This window comes from Macaca nemestrina, chromosome 9 (assembly GCF_043159975.1).
Source record: "Macaca nemestrina isolate mMacNem1 chromosome 9, mMacNem.hap1, whole genome shotgun sequence".
Classification (NCBI taxonomy): Eukaryota; Metazoa; Chordata; class Mammalia; order Primates; family Cercopithecidae; genus Macaca; species Macaca nemestrina.
Window position 1 is genome coordinate 108,953,797 of NC_092133.1, and position 17,209 is coordinate 108,971,005.

At 38.0% G+C, this 17,209-nt stretch overlaps 1 protein-coding gene across 5 annotated transcripts in view; it reads left to right on the forward strand.

Moving 5' to 3' along the window:
• The window catches only part of LOC105495964 (cullin 2), an 85,672-nt gene extending 68,717 nt beyond the window's left edge, over window positions 1–16,955 (forward strand). For all 5 annotated transcript variants that reach the window (XM_011765935.2, XM_011765936.2, XM_011765938.3 and 2 more), the window contains exons 17-21: window positions 2,750–2,816; window positions 10,536–10,738; window positions 13,131–13,232; window positions 14,954–15,070; window positions 16,485–16,955. In XM_011765935.2, the coding sequence (XP_011764237.1) occupies window positions 2,750–2,816; window positions 10,536–10,738; window positions 13,131–13,232; window positions 14,954–15,070; window positions 16,485–16,616 (621 nt within the window). In that variant the 3' untranslated portion in view covers window positions 16,617–16,955. The remainder of the gene's footprint in view (window positions 1–2,749; window positions 2,817–10,535; window positions 10,739–13,130; window positions 13,233–14,953; window positions 15,071–16,484) is intronic.
• Window positions 16,956–17,209: the final 254 nt, after the last annotated feature.

The window sequence follows — 17,209 nt, forward strand, 5'->3', positions numbered from 1 at the left end:
TTATTTGTGCAGACATTCATTGGATGAGGCAGACTATAATCCAAGGTTATTACAAATTTTGCAGAAAGGATACATCCCAAAATGCTGGGATTTCAGGCATGAGCCACCATGCCTGGCCTTGGCAGTCTTTTACATTTCTTTTTAAAAATCCTGTGTCCCTGATTGAAATTAAGGGAGAGAATAGGAGCTGACAGAAATGAAGTTTTCCTTTAGTTTTTTAATTTCCTCTTTCCTTGAAATAATTATTTTCCATTTATAGTTTTTAACTGCTTAAAAGCCTTCATCAGGTTTTAGTTTCCCCATTTACAAATAGGAAGTGAGTTTCTTTCTGTCTATAAAATTCTGGTTCCAAAAATACTGTTCTCTCCATTTGAATTGTCTCCAATTACCAGTAGAGGGAGTTTGTCCTTTATTTTTTTTCTAGTAAAGTCCAAGTTTTCAGAGACATAGGATTGAAATCCATTTGTATACTTAATAATGTACAGTTTTCACATGTAAATTAATTCATCCTGCCTTAGTGATGATTTGCATTTTTTTACATCTTAATCTTAAATATGACTATTTATCAAGAATTACCTTTATTTTACACCAAAGTGTCTCAAAACTGTGGAATTAAAGATGTAATTAAAAGTAATTTCTTTTATACTTTAGGCCAATAAATCTTAATTGTTACATTTCTTTTTTACCTAGGCCAAAACCCTGAATAATATTAAGAAGTATTTAAAGTAGCCAGGCGCGGTGGCTCACGCCTGTAATCCCAGCGCTTTGGGAGGCCGAGGTGGGCGGATCACGAGGTCAGGAGATTGAGACCGTCCTGGCTAGCACAGTGAAACCCCGTCTCTACTAAAAATACAAAAAATTAGCCAGGTGTGGTGGCATGCACCTGTAGTCCCAGCTACTCGGGAGACTGAGGCAGGAGAATCGGTTGAACCCAGGAGGTGGAGGTTGCAGTGAGCCGAGATTGCGCTGTTGCACTCTAGCCTGGGCGATAGAGCGAGACTCCGTCTCAAAAAAAATAAAATAAAATAAAAAGAAGAAGTATCTAATGTAGAGTATAATAATGTAGCTATCTATTAAAGGTAAATAAACTCATTGAATTTTTAAGGCTCTTTGAGATCTAATTAATGCCCTTAAAGGGCATTAATTTCTTACTAATAAACTTTGCTAACACAATTATTTTAATGACATAACCAAGGAAGGTTTTATAACTTTGGTCTTTGTAGTGCCAGATGAATTGATGAATTTATTGGATTCTGTTCTTGACTAGCTATAGATATGAGAGTCTTTGTAGTCAGATTTTAAATGTAAGTATGAGTCATTATCTTCTTTTGGCATATTGATATTATCATCAATAAAATTTTACCAAATAGTAGTATTGAAGAGGTAAAAAAAGGTTTTAGAGCGTGGAATATACGTTTTAAAGCCAGTTTTGCACTTTAAATTATGAGCATTTTAAAGCTGGAATTTATCATTTCCAAAAGTGTTTTGAGAAAAAATGACAGATTTTTTTAAACTTTTATTTTGCTTTTGTCCAGAGATTCATTGTAAATGTGTTATAGATCAATTGTGAATTATATAGTAGTGATTGAATTTTATTATATCCCTCGGGATTATTAGTCACATCATACTTCTGAAATCCCCTTATGATGTATTTCAATTTGCTGTTTGTCTGGATTAGAACTAAGCAGGCAAGCTGAAGTATTCCAGGTGCTAGTCATTTCCTGTTCATCCTGCAAAGGGATTGGTGGATCTGCTGGTAGAGGAGGATTCTGCACCATTAGAGGGAAAATAGGCTCAACAAATTTCAGCTTCCCAGGACTAGGCAAACTTAAGAGTAACTACTGAAAGAACTGACTCATCTTCTTGGCTGGAGCTATTAACTTTTGCTGTTAAGGAGTGGTCATACTATAGCTGATAGGTCAGTCATTGCTGACTGCTTTATGTGAACTTCCTTTTTAAAGTACAAAAGGTAAAGTTTGATATACAAATAAAAGCTTTAAGTATGTTATATATGGTACATCATGCTAAAAGTTTATTCAGAATTCTGAACTGGCATAATGCAGTTTATTTTTTAGTTTTGTAAAAAAATTGAGTTTTTATCTTTTTCACATTCAGCATCATTTTTCCTCTCTTTGTTGTATACTAGCTCTTTATTAAAGAAAAAGGAACTCCGTATTTTTGTCCTGTAATTACACATTCAGTCCAGGGAGGAATGTTTAAAATTTCAAGGCTACATTAATAGAATTTAAATTTAATTGTTCACAATAATATCAGCAAAAGAATATCCAGAGACATACTCTAAAACTTCGTATTTGTGTCTGATTGAATGTGGAAGCTATATGTTGGCAAATGGGAGATTAGAAATGAAGATGGGGTTGCTGTTTTCATGGTGAAACATATATGTTGCTGTGTTTGGTTAGTAAGTGGAATTTATAAAGTCCATGTTAATATTATTCAGAAATGATAATCACTGTGTCATTTCAGAAAGTCAAATTTGTAGTACTGTGGTTTAGTGGAGAGAGCTCTAGAACAGGTTGTCAATTAAAAGAGCTGGAATAACATGTGTATAGCCTTGATTAGGGACCACAGGAACATGCTTTCTCCTCTGCAAAAGAAGGAGGTAAATCAGATTGGCTATAATGTCTTTTCTAATATGAATGGTTTTTATTGCTTTTGTAGTATAGTGTTAATTAACTAGGCAAGTTATAGTAGCTAAAAATAATGTGTTTTTTTTTTTTTTTTTTTACAGTTTGAATTATTTTATAGCCAACATTTCAGTGGAAGGAAACTTACATGGTTACATTATCTGTGTACAGGTAAAATGCATTTAATTATATCTGACTTAATGAAATTTACCTGATGCTTATATTAATTTAGAAACAGATTTTCTGTGGCCCAATTACAGTTTTTAACCTTTTCTCTTCCATCAACCTTTTTCCCCATTAAAGCAACTAACAATGAAATTCAAATGAAAGTATAGCACTTTTTAATAGTATTTTATAATTATACTGTTTATAATCTTTCTGCTTTTAAAGAAATGTTCTGACTTTATACTGATTTATTACATTTCTGTAGCCAACCACTACATTAGCAAATTTATTAGAAACTCAGATTTGATGGGTCAGACACACTTAGAAACTTGTTCTCTAAATATGCCAGATCCCCTTGCCAATTTCATTATTAAAGCATCATAAGGAGACCTAACCATTTCATTTTTACTTGTGATACTGGAGTGAATGCAATAGATAGTAAAGCTTTTTGCAGAAAGTCCCACTTAATTTTCAATAGTTTCCAATTTTAAAAAACTTCAGTCACAATCTAATTTCCTTTGCTTCTTTCTGGAACAATGAGGTCCACTTCCTTACAGTGGGATTAATACCTGAATTATTGTGGACTGTATGTGGAGTTACCTGAAGATGTAAGCCAAAGCAAATACTTGAATTTTCTTTCTCTCTCTCTTTTTTTTTTTTTAACTAAACTATGCTTTGGCAAGTTCATTGAATCACTTTTCCTTTGTACAAGAAGGAAAGGGTATATATGCTAATATTTCTTAGAAATGGTACAAGAAAATCATTTGCCAAACCTTTATTAGGAAATGTGTTCTGTCTCCTCCCCAAGGAAGATTTCATCCAAGTAACTATGATACTTGCTGTTTATTTGACTGATTTACACCTTGGGAAATGTAATACATTAGTATAACATTTCTGTATCTCATTGTATTAGTAATACATTTTGCATTACTTATGTAAGTTGATCTTTATTGAGCAAGTTGGACATTCTAATTTTTAAAATAATTTTTGAAATAAGGAGATTTTCACTGATACTCTTAGTGGTGGTTAAAATTTGACCTTTGACTAAGCACAATGGCTCACGCCTGCAACCCCAGCACTTGGAGAGGCGGAGACGGGCGGGTCACTTGAGCCCAGGAGTTCGAGACCAGCCTAGGCAACATGGCAAAACCCTGTCTCTACTAAAAATCCAAAAATTAGCCAGACGTGGTGGAACACCTGTAGTCTCAGCTACTCGAGAGGCTGAGATGGGAGGATCACTTGAGCCCAGGAGCTGGAGGCTGCAGTGAGCCATGATCGTGCCACTGCACTCCAGCCTGGGCAACAGAGCAAGACTCTATCTCAGTCAGTCAGTCAGTAAGTTGACCTTTAATTTTACAAATATTCTATTTTCATTTAGCAAATATAATTGATTTTAAGAAAAAAATGCTGGACCAGGGTTTTATATATATATTTTTTTTTCTAAGAAAGCTAATATATCTTAGTGTAGTTCAATTTAGCTTGCTTTTACTTTGCATAAATATCTGTTTAGGGGAGTTTAAACTTCCTTGGGTATTCTCATTTCAGCAATAATCATGTCTCCTAAAGTAATTTTAATAAGGGGCTCATTTTTTTCATAACAACTAGTGGTGTATAAGAAGAAAATAAATTTATGCACATAGTTTTTTAGCCATTGGAATTTAGTTCGAAAATAGTCACCAGTATCACCTAAATAGGAAGGAGAATAACTTTCTTTCTGTTTTTGAGCTATACTAAATTTCTAAGCTGATACATAATAAGTTGATTTGGGAGCTCTTTTGTTTGTTCATTTCTTTTATCTTATTTAATATTATTTGTGTTTTAGTTAAAACCAAATAGTTACATCCTTTGGAAAGAGAACGTTATAAGTTTATTTTTTGTTTTGAATCACTGAAGGTACTGAAAACACCTGTGACGTATCAGTGAAACCAGGAGTTAGAGTTGTTTTTATGTTTATATTGTAAAATGATTAACTCAAGCTAATTAACGTAAGTAGCATCTCACTTATCTATTTGTGGTGAGACCATTTAACATCTACTGTCACAGCAATTACTGTCACAGCAATTTTCTTTGTTTTTTTGTTGTTGTTGTTGATGTTTTTTGAGACAGAGTCTTGCTCTGTCATCCAGGCTGGAGTGCAATGGCGTGATCTGGGCTCACTGCAACTTCCACCTTCTGGGTTCAAGTGATTCTCCTGCCTCCGCCTCCTGAGTAGCTGGAATTACAGGCACACACTACCACACCCAGCTAATTTTTGTATTTTTAGTAGAGACGGAGTTTCACCATGTTGGCCAGGTTGGTCTCGAACTCCTGACCTCGTGATCCACCCACCTCGGCCTCCTGAAGTGCTGGGATTACAAGCGTGAGCCACCGTGCCTGGCCTTGTCACAGTAATTTTCAAGTTTACTCCACAGTGTGATTAAGAGTCACCATGCTATATGATAGAGCTCCAGAACTTACTGGTCCTAACTGAAACTTTGTCCCCTTTGACCAACATTTTTCGTTTTATTTTTGTTCTCCATTTATTCATTTAACAAAAAGGTTCTCACACACCATGTGTATTGAAGATGATTGTTCTAGATTACCCATATATGACCTAAGGCTCCAGGACTTCTTTAAAACACTGGCTCTGAGGCTGGACAGATCACTCAGAGTTCTGTTTCTTGAGAACCGCTGTTACTTCCACTTAAACACAGAATGAAAATTATTCCTTCCTAGTCCATTGCTATATTTCCAGCTCAGTGAATACCCCAGAAAAGGTTAATTTTTCTATTGTAAATGAAGAGTCTTTACAAATGGTTGATGCTACACAAAGTGGTATTTGGGGGAATTTAGAATTAGAAGACCTGTGGTCGGAGTTATTAGCTCACAACTTACTAGCTGTGTAATCTTGAGCAAGTTACTTAACTCCTTTGAGCCTGTTTCCTCGTCTTTATCGTTGTAAAATTCATTGATCAATTCAAAGAACATTTTCTGTGTCTCAAGTACTTCTAAACACCAAGTGGACAGAAATAAAATACAGAGCCATGGCCCTCAAAAAAAGCTCATGTCTAGTAGGCAGACAGACAAGCACATAGTTACGGTACAGTGTTTTGAACGTGGTAGAGGTCAGCCCAGGGCGTAATACAGAATGGTGGTGGCAGTCAGGTCCTGGCGAGGGAGGGCTTCTGGAGAAATCACGTCTCAACTTGTTTTCAAGAACTCATAGGGCCAGGTGCAGTGACTCACACCTGTAATCTAGCACTTTGGGAGGCTGAGGCAGGAGAATCCCTTGAGCCCAGGAGTTCAAGATCAGCTTGGGCAACATAGTGAGACCCTGTCTTGAAAAAATAAAATAAAATAAAAATAATGAATAGGACTTAACCAAGCTAGGTAAAGGAGAGTGTTGAGAGTGTATTACCAACAGAGGTAAGAATTTTAAGAAGCAATCTGTGATGCCAGATGTGACAGAGTGAGAAAAATCCTGAAAATTCCAGTGAATTTATGACTAGGGCTTTGGATAGAATTAACCATAAGGAACAGTTTGATAAAGACATACAGATACTTGATAAAGAGATATGACCAGACAGTGTGACAGAAACCATTACACTGTCTGCATATAAATAAGTTTTATTTGTGGCAGAGCAAGAAGTTGCCGAGATTCCTGGTCAGTTGCTGAAAGACACGTTGAGAAATGATGAACTCAAAGAAGATAAAACTTCACCAGACAGTACATAGTATGGATCAAGCTAGAACTTTGTGAACCCTACATCATAGTATGTGTTGGTAGTTACTAGTGTTTGCCAAAATAAAAGTAACACCATATAATTGTGCATACCTTAAAAGGTAACGATTCTATTGACTAAATTTGTCTCGCTTTTGTTTTCAAATACTTCCAACAGCTAAAAATAGGCAGGGGTATTAATACTGTCTAATGTCCAGTCTATATTCAAATTTCCCTGATTGTCCCAAGTTGACTTGCTTGACTGTCAGAGGTCACTAATTGTATTTGGTTGTTACGTTTCCCTTCCACCGCCCCACTTCTCAGCATCCTCTGACATACCGTTTTGAACAGACCAGGCCAGTTGTCTTGTAGAGTATCCAGTACTCTGGATTACTTATTTGGGATTTTTAAAATTTTTTACTTTTTAATTTGTTTTCTATTCCTTGTATGTTCTGGAAAGTGGAAATTAGCTCTAAAGGTTTGATTATATTCAGTTAAGTATTATTGGCAAGGATATTTCATAGGTGGTCCTGTGTATTTCATATTGCGTATTTCAAAGGCATCTAATGTCAGGTTGTCTCACTATTAGAGATGCTAAATTTGGAAGGCGGTAACCACCAGTTTTCTCCATTGTAGAGGCACTCTTTTCCCTTTTCGGTTAGCTCAGCAGACAATCTGAGGGATGATACTTTGGCATGAATACCCTGTTCCAGGAACCTAATATAGTTTTAGCCTCCACTGATGATCCTTGCCAGAATCAGTTGTTTCACAACTGATTGCAAAATGGTGATATTCTATCATGCCTTCGGCATTCCCTGAGAGAGTAGAGAGCTGACACAGATACTGGGTAGTGACTTGGATGAAACTATTATGAGAGTTTTGCCCACTCTTTATTTCCTGTCATGTAAATGCTGCTTGAATTATTGTTGGCTTACTTTAAGTATCATGTATCAGAATGTTTTATTTTAGTTTTTAGTCTCTTAGGGTTCACCAGCCTATTCTGCAGGGTAAATCACCACTCTTGTCATTTCTCATTTGTGTTTACATCACAATAATTAAATGAATCATCCAAGTTTGGGGCTTCCTTTCCCCCCGCCCCGCCCCCCGTGCCTTCCCACCCCTTCCCCAGTCTTTTCAGTAAGAGTATGGTGCTAAGAAAAGTGGGAAGAGGTCAATGTACCCCAATCCCTGGTAAAGTATTGAAAAATAGCGGCCGGGCGTGGTGGCTCAAGCCTGTAATCCCAGCACTTTGGGAGGCCGAGACGGGCGGATCACGAGGTCAGGAGATCGAGACCATCCTGGCTAACACAGTGAAACCTCGTCTCTACTAAAAATACAAAAAATTAGCCGGGCGTGGTGGCGGCGCCTGTAGTCCCAGCTACGCGGGAGGCTGAGGCAGGAGAATGGCGGGAACCCGGGAGGCGGAGCTCGTAGTGAGCTGAGATCCGGCCACTGCACGAGACTCCGCCTCAAAAAAAAAAAAAAAAGAAAAATAGCAAGAAAAGGCACAATGCAAGAATGAACTCAATAAGAAGTACATGATACTTTGGCCCCTCACATAATCTCCTAATGCTCTTTGGATCTCGTGGTGCTAAACGACAACTTTTGTGTGGCAGAAGACTCATTCTGTTTTCAAACCCATGGCAGCATATTACAGCATCAGTGACATCCTGGCTGATGGTGCCACTTAATCATCTTGGTGCTTGATGCATAATTCTGTTTGTTTCTGCATATGTTTAATTCATCATTGCAGAAATAACAAAATGTAATTTATGTAATGTTTTACTTCTTACCACATTTTCCAAATTTAATGTTGATAAGAGCCCTGTTTATGGAAAGTGTTAATAGTGTATGCCAAATGATAAGTTTTTACACAAGCTGTTTCTATGAATTGGATATTGAATTTAATATATTAAACTTCCTTTTGTGAAAATTTAAAGGGTTATGAATTTTTTCTCTTGGTGTTCCCATCCAAATAATTCTGAAAAATATTTCTGAATATCATTTTTATCTAAAATAAGTCAAGGCATAAATGATGATAATCAAGATAGTATTGCATTTACGGTGATATTAAGCTAATGAATTCACTCATGGCCTTTAAAACCTTTTTTTTTTTTTTTTTTTTTTTCTTTTGAGGCGGAGTTTCACTCTTGTTGCCCGGGCTGGAGTGCAATGGCGCGATCTCAGCTCACAGCAACCTCTGCCTCCTGGGTTCAAGCCATTCTCCTGCCTCAACCTACGGAGTAGACAGGATTACAGGCATGCGCCACCACACCCGGCTAATTTTGTATTTTTAGTAGAGACGGGGTTTCTCCATGTTGGTCAGGCTGGTCTCGAACTCCGGACCTCAGGTGATCGCCCGCCTCAGCCTCCCAAAGTGCTGAGATTACAGGCTTGAGCCACCATGCCCAGCCTAAAATCTTTAATGAGGTAATGAATACATAAAGCAGAAAACCTTAATCAGAGTTACTAATTCTCCTTAAGAGGGAAAATGCAGTCTCTGGGGTAATTTCATGAGAAATACAACTTCCTTGAGTTAACAATGAAGAGCTTTAAAATCAAATCTCATGTTGATTTCATTTATAGTCCGTTCAGCAGTCAAATAATGCAGGCTGTGTGTGTGTGTCATGAGCTTTCCGTGTGCTGATGTCATGCTGCTGTCTCCCAGGATGTTGCAGAACTGTAGTATACATAATACTTGCTCTATCTCTTGGAGCTCAGGGTCGTTTAGCATACAGAATTTCTTTTTTTTTTTTTTTTTTTTTTTTGAGACAGATACTCATTCTGTCTCCCAGGTTTGAGTGCAGTGGTGCGATCTTGGCTCACTGCAACTTCCGCCTCCGAGGATCAAGCGCTTCTTATACCTTAGCCTCCCGAGTAGCTGAGATTACAGGCATATGCCATCATGCCTGGCGAATTTTTGTATTTTTAGTAGAGACAAGGTTTCGCCATGTTGACCAGGCTGGTCTTGAACTCCTGGGTTTAAGTGATCTGCCCACCTCAGCCTTTCAGAGTGCTGGGATTACAGGCATGATCCATCGTGCCTGGCCCATATGGAACATATTTATGAAAACATTCAGATTAAATGTTTTTCATTTTTATGAAAACATTCAGATTAAATTAAATTCTTTTGCTATCAACTATTTCAGCAAAAGAATGGGTCTGCCTGTTTGTCTCTCCTTTCTTACCTATTTGCCTCTAGGAAGTTACTGGAAAGAAAAATGTTATTTATAAGACATAATAGCATTAATTGTGGCCGAAATTACAGCTTGGACAGGACCGTAAAAGCATTTTCCATGGCTGTAGACCTCCCAGGAGGCTTGAACCTTCCATGGGAGACTTGTGTCAGTTGTTGGTATCACTTTCCCCTTTGTCCGTCCATTTCTTCTTCACCCACCTCCTTTTATTGTTTGGATTTTTTGTTTTTTTCTTTTTCTGCCTAAGTCTTAGCGTTTCTATTAGTACTTAAAGACTTTTTTTTTTTTTTTTTTTTGAGACAGAGTCTCGCTCTGTCACCCAGGCTGGAGTACAGTGGCGCGATCCCGGCTTGCTGCAACCTCGGCCTCCCAGGTTCAAGCGATTTTCCTGCCTCAGCCTCCCGAGTAGCTAGGATTACAGGCATGTGCCACCACGCCTGGCTAATTTTTGTACTTTTAGTAGAGACAGGGTTTTACCATGTTGACCAGGCTGGTCTCGACCTCCTGACCTAAAGTGATCTGCCTGCCTCGGCCTCCCAAAGTGCTGGGATTACAGATGTGAGCCACTGTGCCTGGCCTTAAAGACTGTTTTAACCTACTGGTGAAGTTACGATAGCTTAACTGATTTATACCATATACTCAAAACTAATAGAATTCCATCTTCACCTCCCCAAGAAACAAAATGACTACCTTGTTAACAGCAGTGGGTTTACAACAATTTAATAAAACTATTGGTTCACTCTTTCAGAGGAAAATGTCTGAAATAGAGTAAATTTGAAATGTTTCTTTGAATGGTCATTTCACTGTCAGTTTTTGTTTTAATTGTAGGTGAAGTTAAAATGAACTATTTGGGCAAGCCATATGTAGCCATGGTTACGACATACCAAATGGCAGTTCTTCTTGCCTTTAACAACAGTGAAACTGTCAGTTATAAGGAGCTTCAGGACAGCACTCAGATGAATGAAAAGGAACTGACAAAAACAATCAAATCATTACTTGATGTGAAAATGATTAACCATGATTCAGAAAAGGTATGTAGTAATATTCCAAAGAATTTAAGCATTATCAACCTTAAAGCTTTTTCATGAGACATTGGCAGTTTTAAAGTAAGGCTGTAATTGTCATTGCACCTTGTGCTCTGGAAAGCACTTGCATTCACTACATTACTGCACACTCCATAGAGCTGCGAGTGTAAGGCATCACAGAGCGTGCTGTGTGAGTTGGTGCCATGTGCCCTTTATAGTTTGATTTTATTTGTCCTATACTGTTAAAGCTTATTGAATAATTGTAAAAGAATTGCCATCTGGAAGATTTTGATTAATTGAGATTTTGAAACTAGCCTTTAAAGACTTTCTGGGTTTTTGGTTTTATAAATGTGCTTAATTTCATGGTTCTATACCAGGAAATGACAGCCTGTTGACGTCTATTTGTACACATATTTAATATGTGTAACTCCATTCCAAGTGTTCTTAATGTCAGCACTCAATTAACTATCATCTGTTTTTAACCACCATATATTTTTGATGCCTGTCACAAGAATAACAAGCCATTAGTATATTACTTTTTTCTCTGTAACTTTTTTTCTAGTTACAAGATTTCATTGTTTTGTTGTCATAGTATATCCTAGATGTTTAAATAGTTAAAAATGCAACAGAGGTGGGATTATATCTCCTTCAAATTATTGTGCTTGTAAGAAAAAAATTTCTATAAATAATGTTTTGTTTTTATTTTGGTAAAGTTAAGAGCCTACGGTTTATTTCTCTCATCAATTCATTTTGCTGACATCCCGAAGATGATGATGACATTTTATAGTCTACAATTGAACAACTGTAAAAGGCATATATTCTGAAATTCAAATCAATGTTTTCATAATTTTGAGAAATGATTTTTCTGGCATCAGAATCTTAGCAAAATACGGAATTTCTTTTTTTTTTTTTTTTTTTTTGAGACGGTGTTCCACTCTTGTTGCCCAGACTGGAGTGTAATGGCGTGATCTCGGCTCACTGCAGCCTCCACCTTCTGGGTTCAAATGATTCTCCTGTCTCAGCTTCCTGAGTAGCTGGGACATGCCACCATGCCCAGCTACTTTTGTATTTTTAGTGGAGATAGGGTTTCACAATGTTGGCCAGGCTGGTCAGGCTGGTCTGGAACTCCTGACCTCAGGTGATCCACCCGTCTTGGCCTCCCAAAGTGCTGGGATTACAAGTGTGACCACCGTGCCTGGCCAAAATAGGGATTTCTTAAGGTTAATTAATTATGGTTTTTAATTTTAGGCTAGTAAATGCTTGAAGGTTTTATATTTTTTTCTAAAACATGCTGCCCAGAAATTGACAAAATAAACATAGATTCCTTGTTTGCACTTTAAATTTTATTTTATATTATTTTTTATTTGTTTTTAAGGTGAGATCTCATTGTACCACCCAGGTTGGAGTGCAGTGGTGCCATCTCAGCTCACTGCAACCCCCACCTCCTGGGCTCAAGTGATAATCCCGCCTCAGCCTTCCAAGTAGCTGGGACCACAGGTGTGAGCCACTATGCCAGGCTAATTTTTAAATTTTTAGTAGAGACCGGATTTTGCTGTATTGGCCAGGCTGGTCTTGAACTCCTGAGCTCAAGCACTCTGCCCACCTCAGCCTCCCAAAGTGGTGAGATTATAGGCGTGAGCCACCATGCCTGGCCTTTTAATTTAATTATGAATCCGTCCATTCCTTAGCAGAATGTCTTAGATTATTATTGAGAATTAGTTCATCTTCCAAATGCCTTTTGATCCTTCTGCCAGAGAAATTCCACCCTGTGATATCAGTGGTTTTCTTAAGCCTGATATGGAAGTTGTTATTCTAAAAATTGGCTTAACAGTTTTCCTCTGAGCAAAGGCCACTTGCTTCTTGAAGAGTGAATAAAAGATGGATTGAAGTAAACGTTTTCACCATCACCCCAGGTCACGGCAAATTGATGCTGTGTGCTACTGGAGGCACAGCTTTCTCCTGCCATCAGGCCATTTACAGTGGGTATTTTGTTATTGCAGCATTTGTAAAAAACATTTGGTTGGTTTTTCAGAATGGGGTGATGGAAAAGTTATGAACTTTGGTGTTTCATAAAAATTAAAATGTCAAACTCTAGGCAATGAGCTTGACTCTTTTATCAAAAAGTAGTGTGTATGTAATAGTAGGACCAGCAAATATCTTATTGCCAAATATAAACTGCTTAAGATTCTGGCAGATGTAAAAGTAGAAAATAAAATTGGGTTTTTCCTGTTTGTTTGAACAAAAGAATTATTTTTCTCTTAAATTTGGTAATCTATAATATAAAAGTTGTAAGAGTGGAGACTTTTTTGCTTGGTCATTTAGTGGAATTGCTTGCAGCAAGCTCTTATTTATAAGATTTTGGTTTTTGTAAATATAAATGTTTTATTTTTAAATGTAGGAAGATATTGATGCAGAATCTTCATTTTCATTAAATATGAACTTTAGCAGTAAACGAACAAAATTTAAAATTACTACATCAATGCAGAAAGACACACCACAAGTAAGTGTTTTTAATGTCAAGTTTTTTTGAGGGGGAAACATTTAAGCATTGGACTTTACAAGTGTTTACACTGAGATTGTGCAAAACATTGCACAGCAAACTTAATAGTGGGGTATGTCTTTTCTGGTTTGTTGTTGGCATTTATTAACCTTACAATCAAACAGAAATCTCTACTTGTTTTTTAGTTTTTTCTAAGGAAAAGAGTATGGTTTTGTTGTATTTGCTCTAAAACCACTAGAATGTGTAACTTTACATTCTCTCCGAAAATTCCCACATTGAGAAGTAATAAAATTTCATATTTTTCATTTGTAAAATAAGGGAAAGTTCTACAGCTTTTTTTTTTTTTTCCTGAGACGGAGTCTCACTCTCTCACCCAGGCTGGAGTGCAGTGATGTGATCTCGGCTCACTGCAAGTTCTGCCTCCCAGGTTCACGCCATTCTCCTGCCTCAGGCTCCCGAGTAGCTGGGACTACAGGCGCCTGTCACCACGCCCGGCTAATTTTCTTTTTGTATTTTTAGTAGAGACAGGGTTTCGCCGTGTTAGCCAGGATGGTCTCCATCTCCTGACCTCATGATCCGCCCGCCTCCCAACGTGCTGGGATTACAGGTGTGAGCCACCGAGCGTGGCCTACAGCTCATTTGTTTCAAAGAAAACTTGTCAGTAGAGAATGCTTCTTAAACTTTTATATGCAAATGAGCCACCTGGGCATCTTGTTCAAATGCAGATTGTGATCTAGTGGGTGTGGAGTGAGGTCCTAACAGGCCAGTGTGAGGAGGGGACTTCGGCTCTTCATTCTTTTAACTTAGCAGTGATTGTTGCTTTGGTCTAGGATAGACTGTTACTATCACTCATGCTTCCTGATTGCCTTCCCTGTGCAGTCCTTGGGCTGGTGCAGGATGTGAAGATAATATAAGACATTAGACCCTCTCCAGAAACGTAATTCCCCATGGGGGAGACAAATATTAATTGCGATTCACTTTGAAACCTAAAATGGTCAAGATTCCATTTTCCTCCAGGCTAATACATAAATATATAGATTGTATTTTGTCTTTGAAAAGCTATGAGGAGATCCTATTAGTGTGGCATGGCCTGCTTCTATGCCTTGCTTCTCCTGTGTTTCTTGAGCTCCGTGGAGATAGGCCCCCTCTCCTGGCTTCTCTGCTTGAGCCACATAAAATGGCACTTCACAGCTGTTCTCTTTGAAGCCTGACCCAGTATGCATTTGGAGCTAATTACCGCAGTTGACACAACTCCATCTAAAAGCATCGTGATACAGATTCTGTAATCACTGATAAGAAATGATCTTGCAAATTATTGCTTTGTCCTTTATTACCTGTTTAACTTAACAGTACAGTTTATAATAATGTAAATTTTTTTTCTAATAACCTTTCAACTTTAACCCTAGAAATTGTAGAGTAGATGTTTTAGCAGTGGTTATGTGATATTAGCACAACATAGCTGTATAATTTGCTCAGTATTGTGGTGCATGCCTGTAATCCCAGCTGCTCAGGAGTCTGAGGCATGAGAATCACATGAACCCAGGAGATGGAGGTTGCAGTGAGCTGAGATCGAGTCACTGAACTCCAGCCAGGACGACAGAGTGAAACCCTGTCTCAAAATAAAAAAAAAAAGTATTTGCACTCACTGATAAAATGAATTTAAAACAAGTTCAGTGACTTAATGTCTTGTTGGGTCTTTTTTCTTTTCTTCTGTAAAACAGGAAATGGAGCAGACTAGAAGTGCAGTCGATGAGGACCGGAAAATGTATCTCCAAGCTGCTATAGTTCGTATCATGAAAGCACGAAAAGTGCTTCGGCACAATGCCCTTATTCAAGAGGTAAAAAGAGGGCAGTCCTCAGGGCTTCTTAGGATAGAGGGCATTGTCATTGTACAGACTCAATCTCTTTCTTCTTAAAGAGAATATAGAAATAACCTGATCCTCAGATAGCATAAAGAAATGTTTTATACTTAATCAGAATTGTACTCACTTATAATTTCAGTATTAAATTCGGATTTGCAGGCTGGGCACAGTGGCTCATGCCTGTAATCCTTGTTGTTGTTGTTGTTGTTGTTGTTGTTGTTGTTGTTGAGACAGAGTCTTGCTCTGTCACCCAGGCTGGAATACCGTGGCGTGATCTTGCTCACTGCAACCTCTGTCTACCAGGTTCAAGTGATTCTCCTGCCTCAGCCTCCTGAGTAGCTGGGAATACAGGCGTGTACCACCATACCTGGCTAATTTTTGTATTTTCATGGAGATAGAGTTTCACCATGTTAGCCAGGCTGGTCTCTAACTCCTGACCTCAGGTGATCCACCTGCCTCGGCCTCCAAAAGTGCTGGGGTTACAGGCATGAGCCACCATGCTCAGTGGACACCTGTAATCTGAATGCCTTGTTAAGCCAAGACAGGAGGATCACCTGAGTTCAGGAGTTTCAGACCAGCCCGGGCAACACGGGGAGACCCCATCTCACCTAATAAATAAATAAATAAATAAATAAATAAATAAATAAATAGCCAGGTGTGGTGGCACACCTGTAGTACCAACTACCTGGGAGGCTGAGGTGGGAGGATTGCTTGAGCCCAGGGATTGAGCCTGCGTGACACAGTGAGATGCTATCTCAAATGATAATAAATTCATATTTGCTTTGGCTTTATTTTAGAGGTCTAAAACTTACCGATTCACTGAGTCTTCTGTCCAGTTATTGAAGGAAGTTGACCCATCATTCATTCCATAACTACTTGAGCCTACCATGTGATAGACAGCTGGGCTGGTGCCTGGGATGTAGTACAGAGCAGCTGAAGATGTGGCAGGCTGTTTTGGAGTTCACAGTTTAATGGGGGAAGAAATACACTATTGAAGTAATATGCAAATAACTATAAAATTGTATTAACATGCACTAAAGGAAAGGTATGCAGTACTGTAGGAATGTATTTAAATATCCTGGCCTGGGGTCTGCTGGGGGAAACTCTCTTGAGAAAATGGTGTTTGAACTAAGAACTGAGAGTTGAGTTAAAGTTAAATAGAAGCTTGGGGTTGTGTGTGAGTACTTAGTTTATTGTTTCACTTAATTATGTATCATTATTAGATTTTGCTGTATCCATTTTCCACAATTTAGTTCCTATTTTCATACTTAATTTGGCCCATTTGTTGAAACCTCAGTACCTTTGAGGCACTTTAAACTGATTGGTTAAAAGTAATTACTTATAGCTGAAGAACTGGCAGTACTTTGACTTCGACATCTCTCTTCCACAGGTGATTAGTCAGTCAAGAGCTAGGTTTAATCCCAGTATCAGCATGATTAAGAAGTGTATTGAAGTTCTGATAGACAAACAGTACATCGAACGCAGCCAGGCATCGGCAGATGAATACAGCTACGTCGCGTGATGTCGCTCTCCTCCAGCGTGGTGTGAGAAGATCATTGCCATCACCATTTGGTGTATTCCTGTGGGAAAAAGCAGGCCTGTGCCTCCATAATTTGGTCATTTGGCAGCCCCTGTTTTCTGCTGTTTACAACATCACCAGTGCCACGTCATGAGCGTCAAAGAAAATGCCTAGAGATATTTCAAGCTCATGTCATTATGACATTTCTTAAAACTTTATTAAAAGAATGAGTGCAGTATTGCTGAAATGTGGACATTCGGTTGGGTACCATGCTTTTTCTCCCCTTCACGTTTGCAGTTGATGTGTCTTTTTTTTTTTTTTTTTTTTTTAATGTATCTTAAAGGACATAAAATTTAAAAACTTAAATATTGTAATATGACAGATAACCTAATAATTGTATCTACATTAAAATGACAAACATGATACTGCTGCTTGTCAAATAAAAAAAAAATAAAGAAATAGAATGCCTTTTTTATGTGGATGGAGTATCAGGTTGACCACACAATATATTGACTCAAAGCAGCTAATGCATCTTTAGTTGCGTTTTTATCTGAATGGTTTAATTCACTTGTACTCCTATTTAAATCCTACATGAA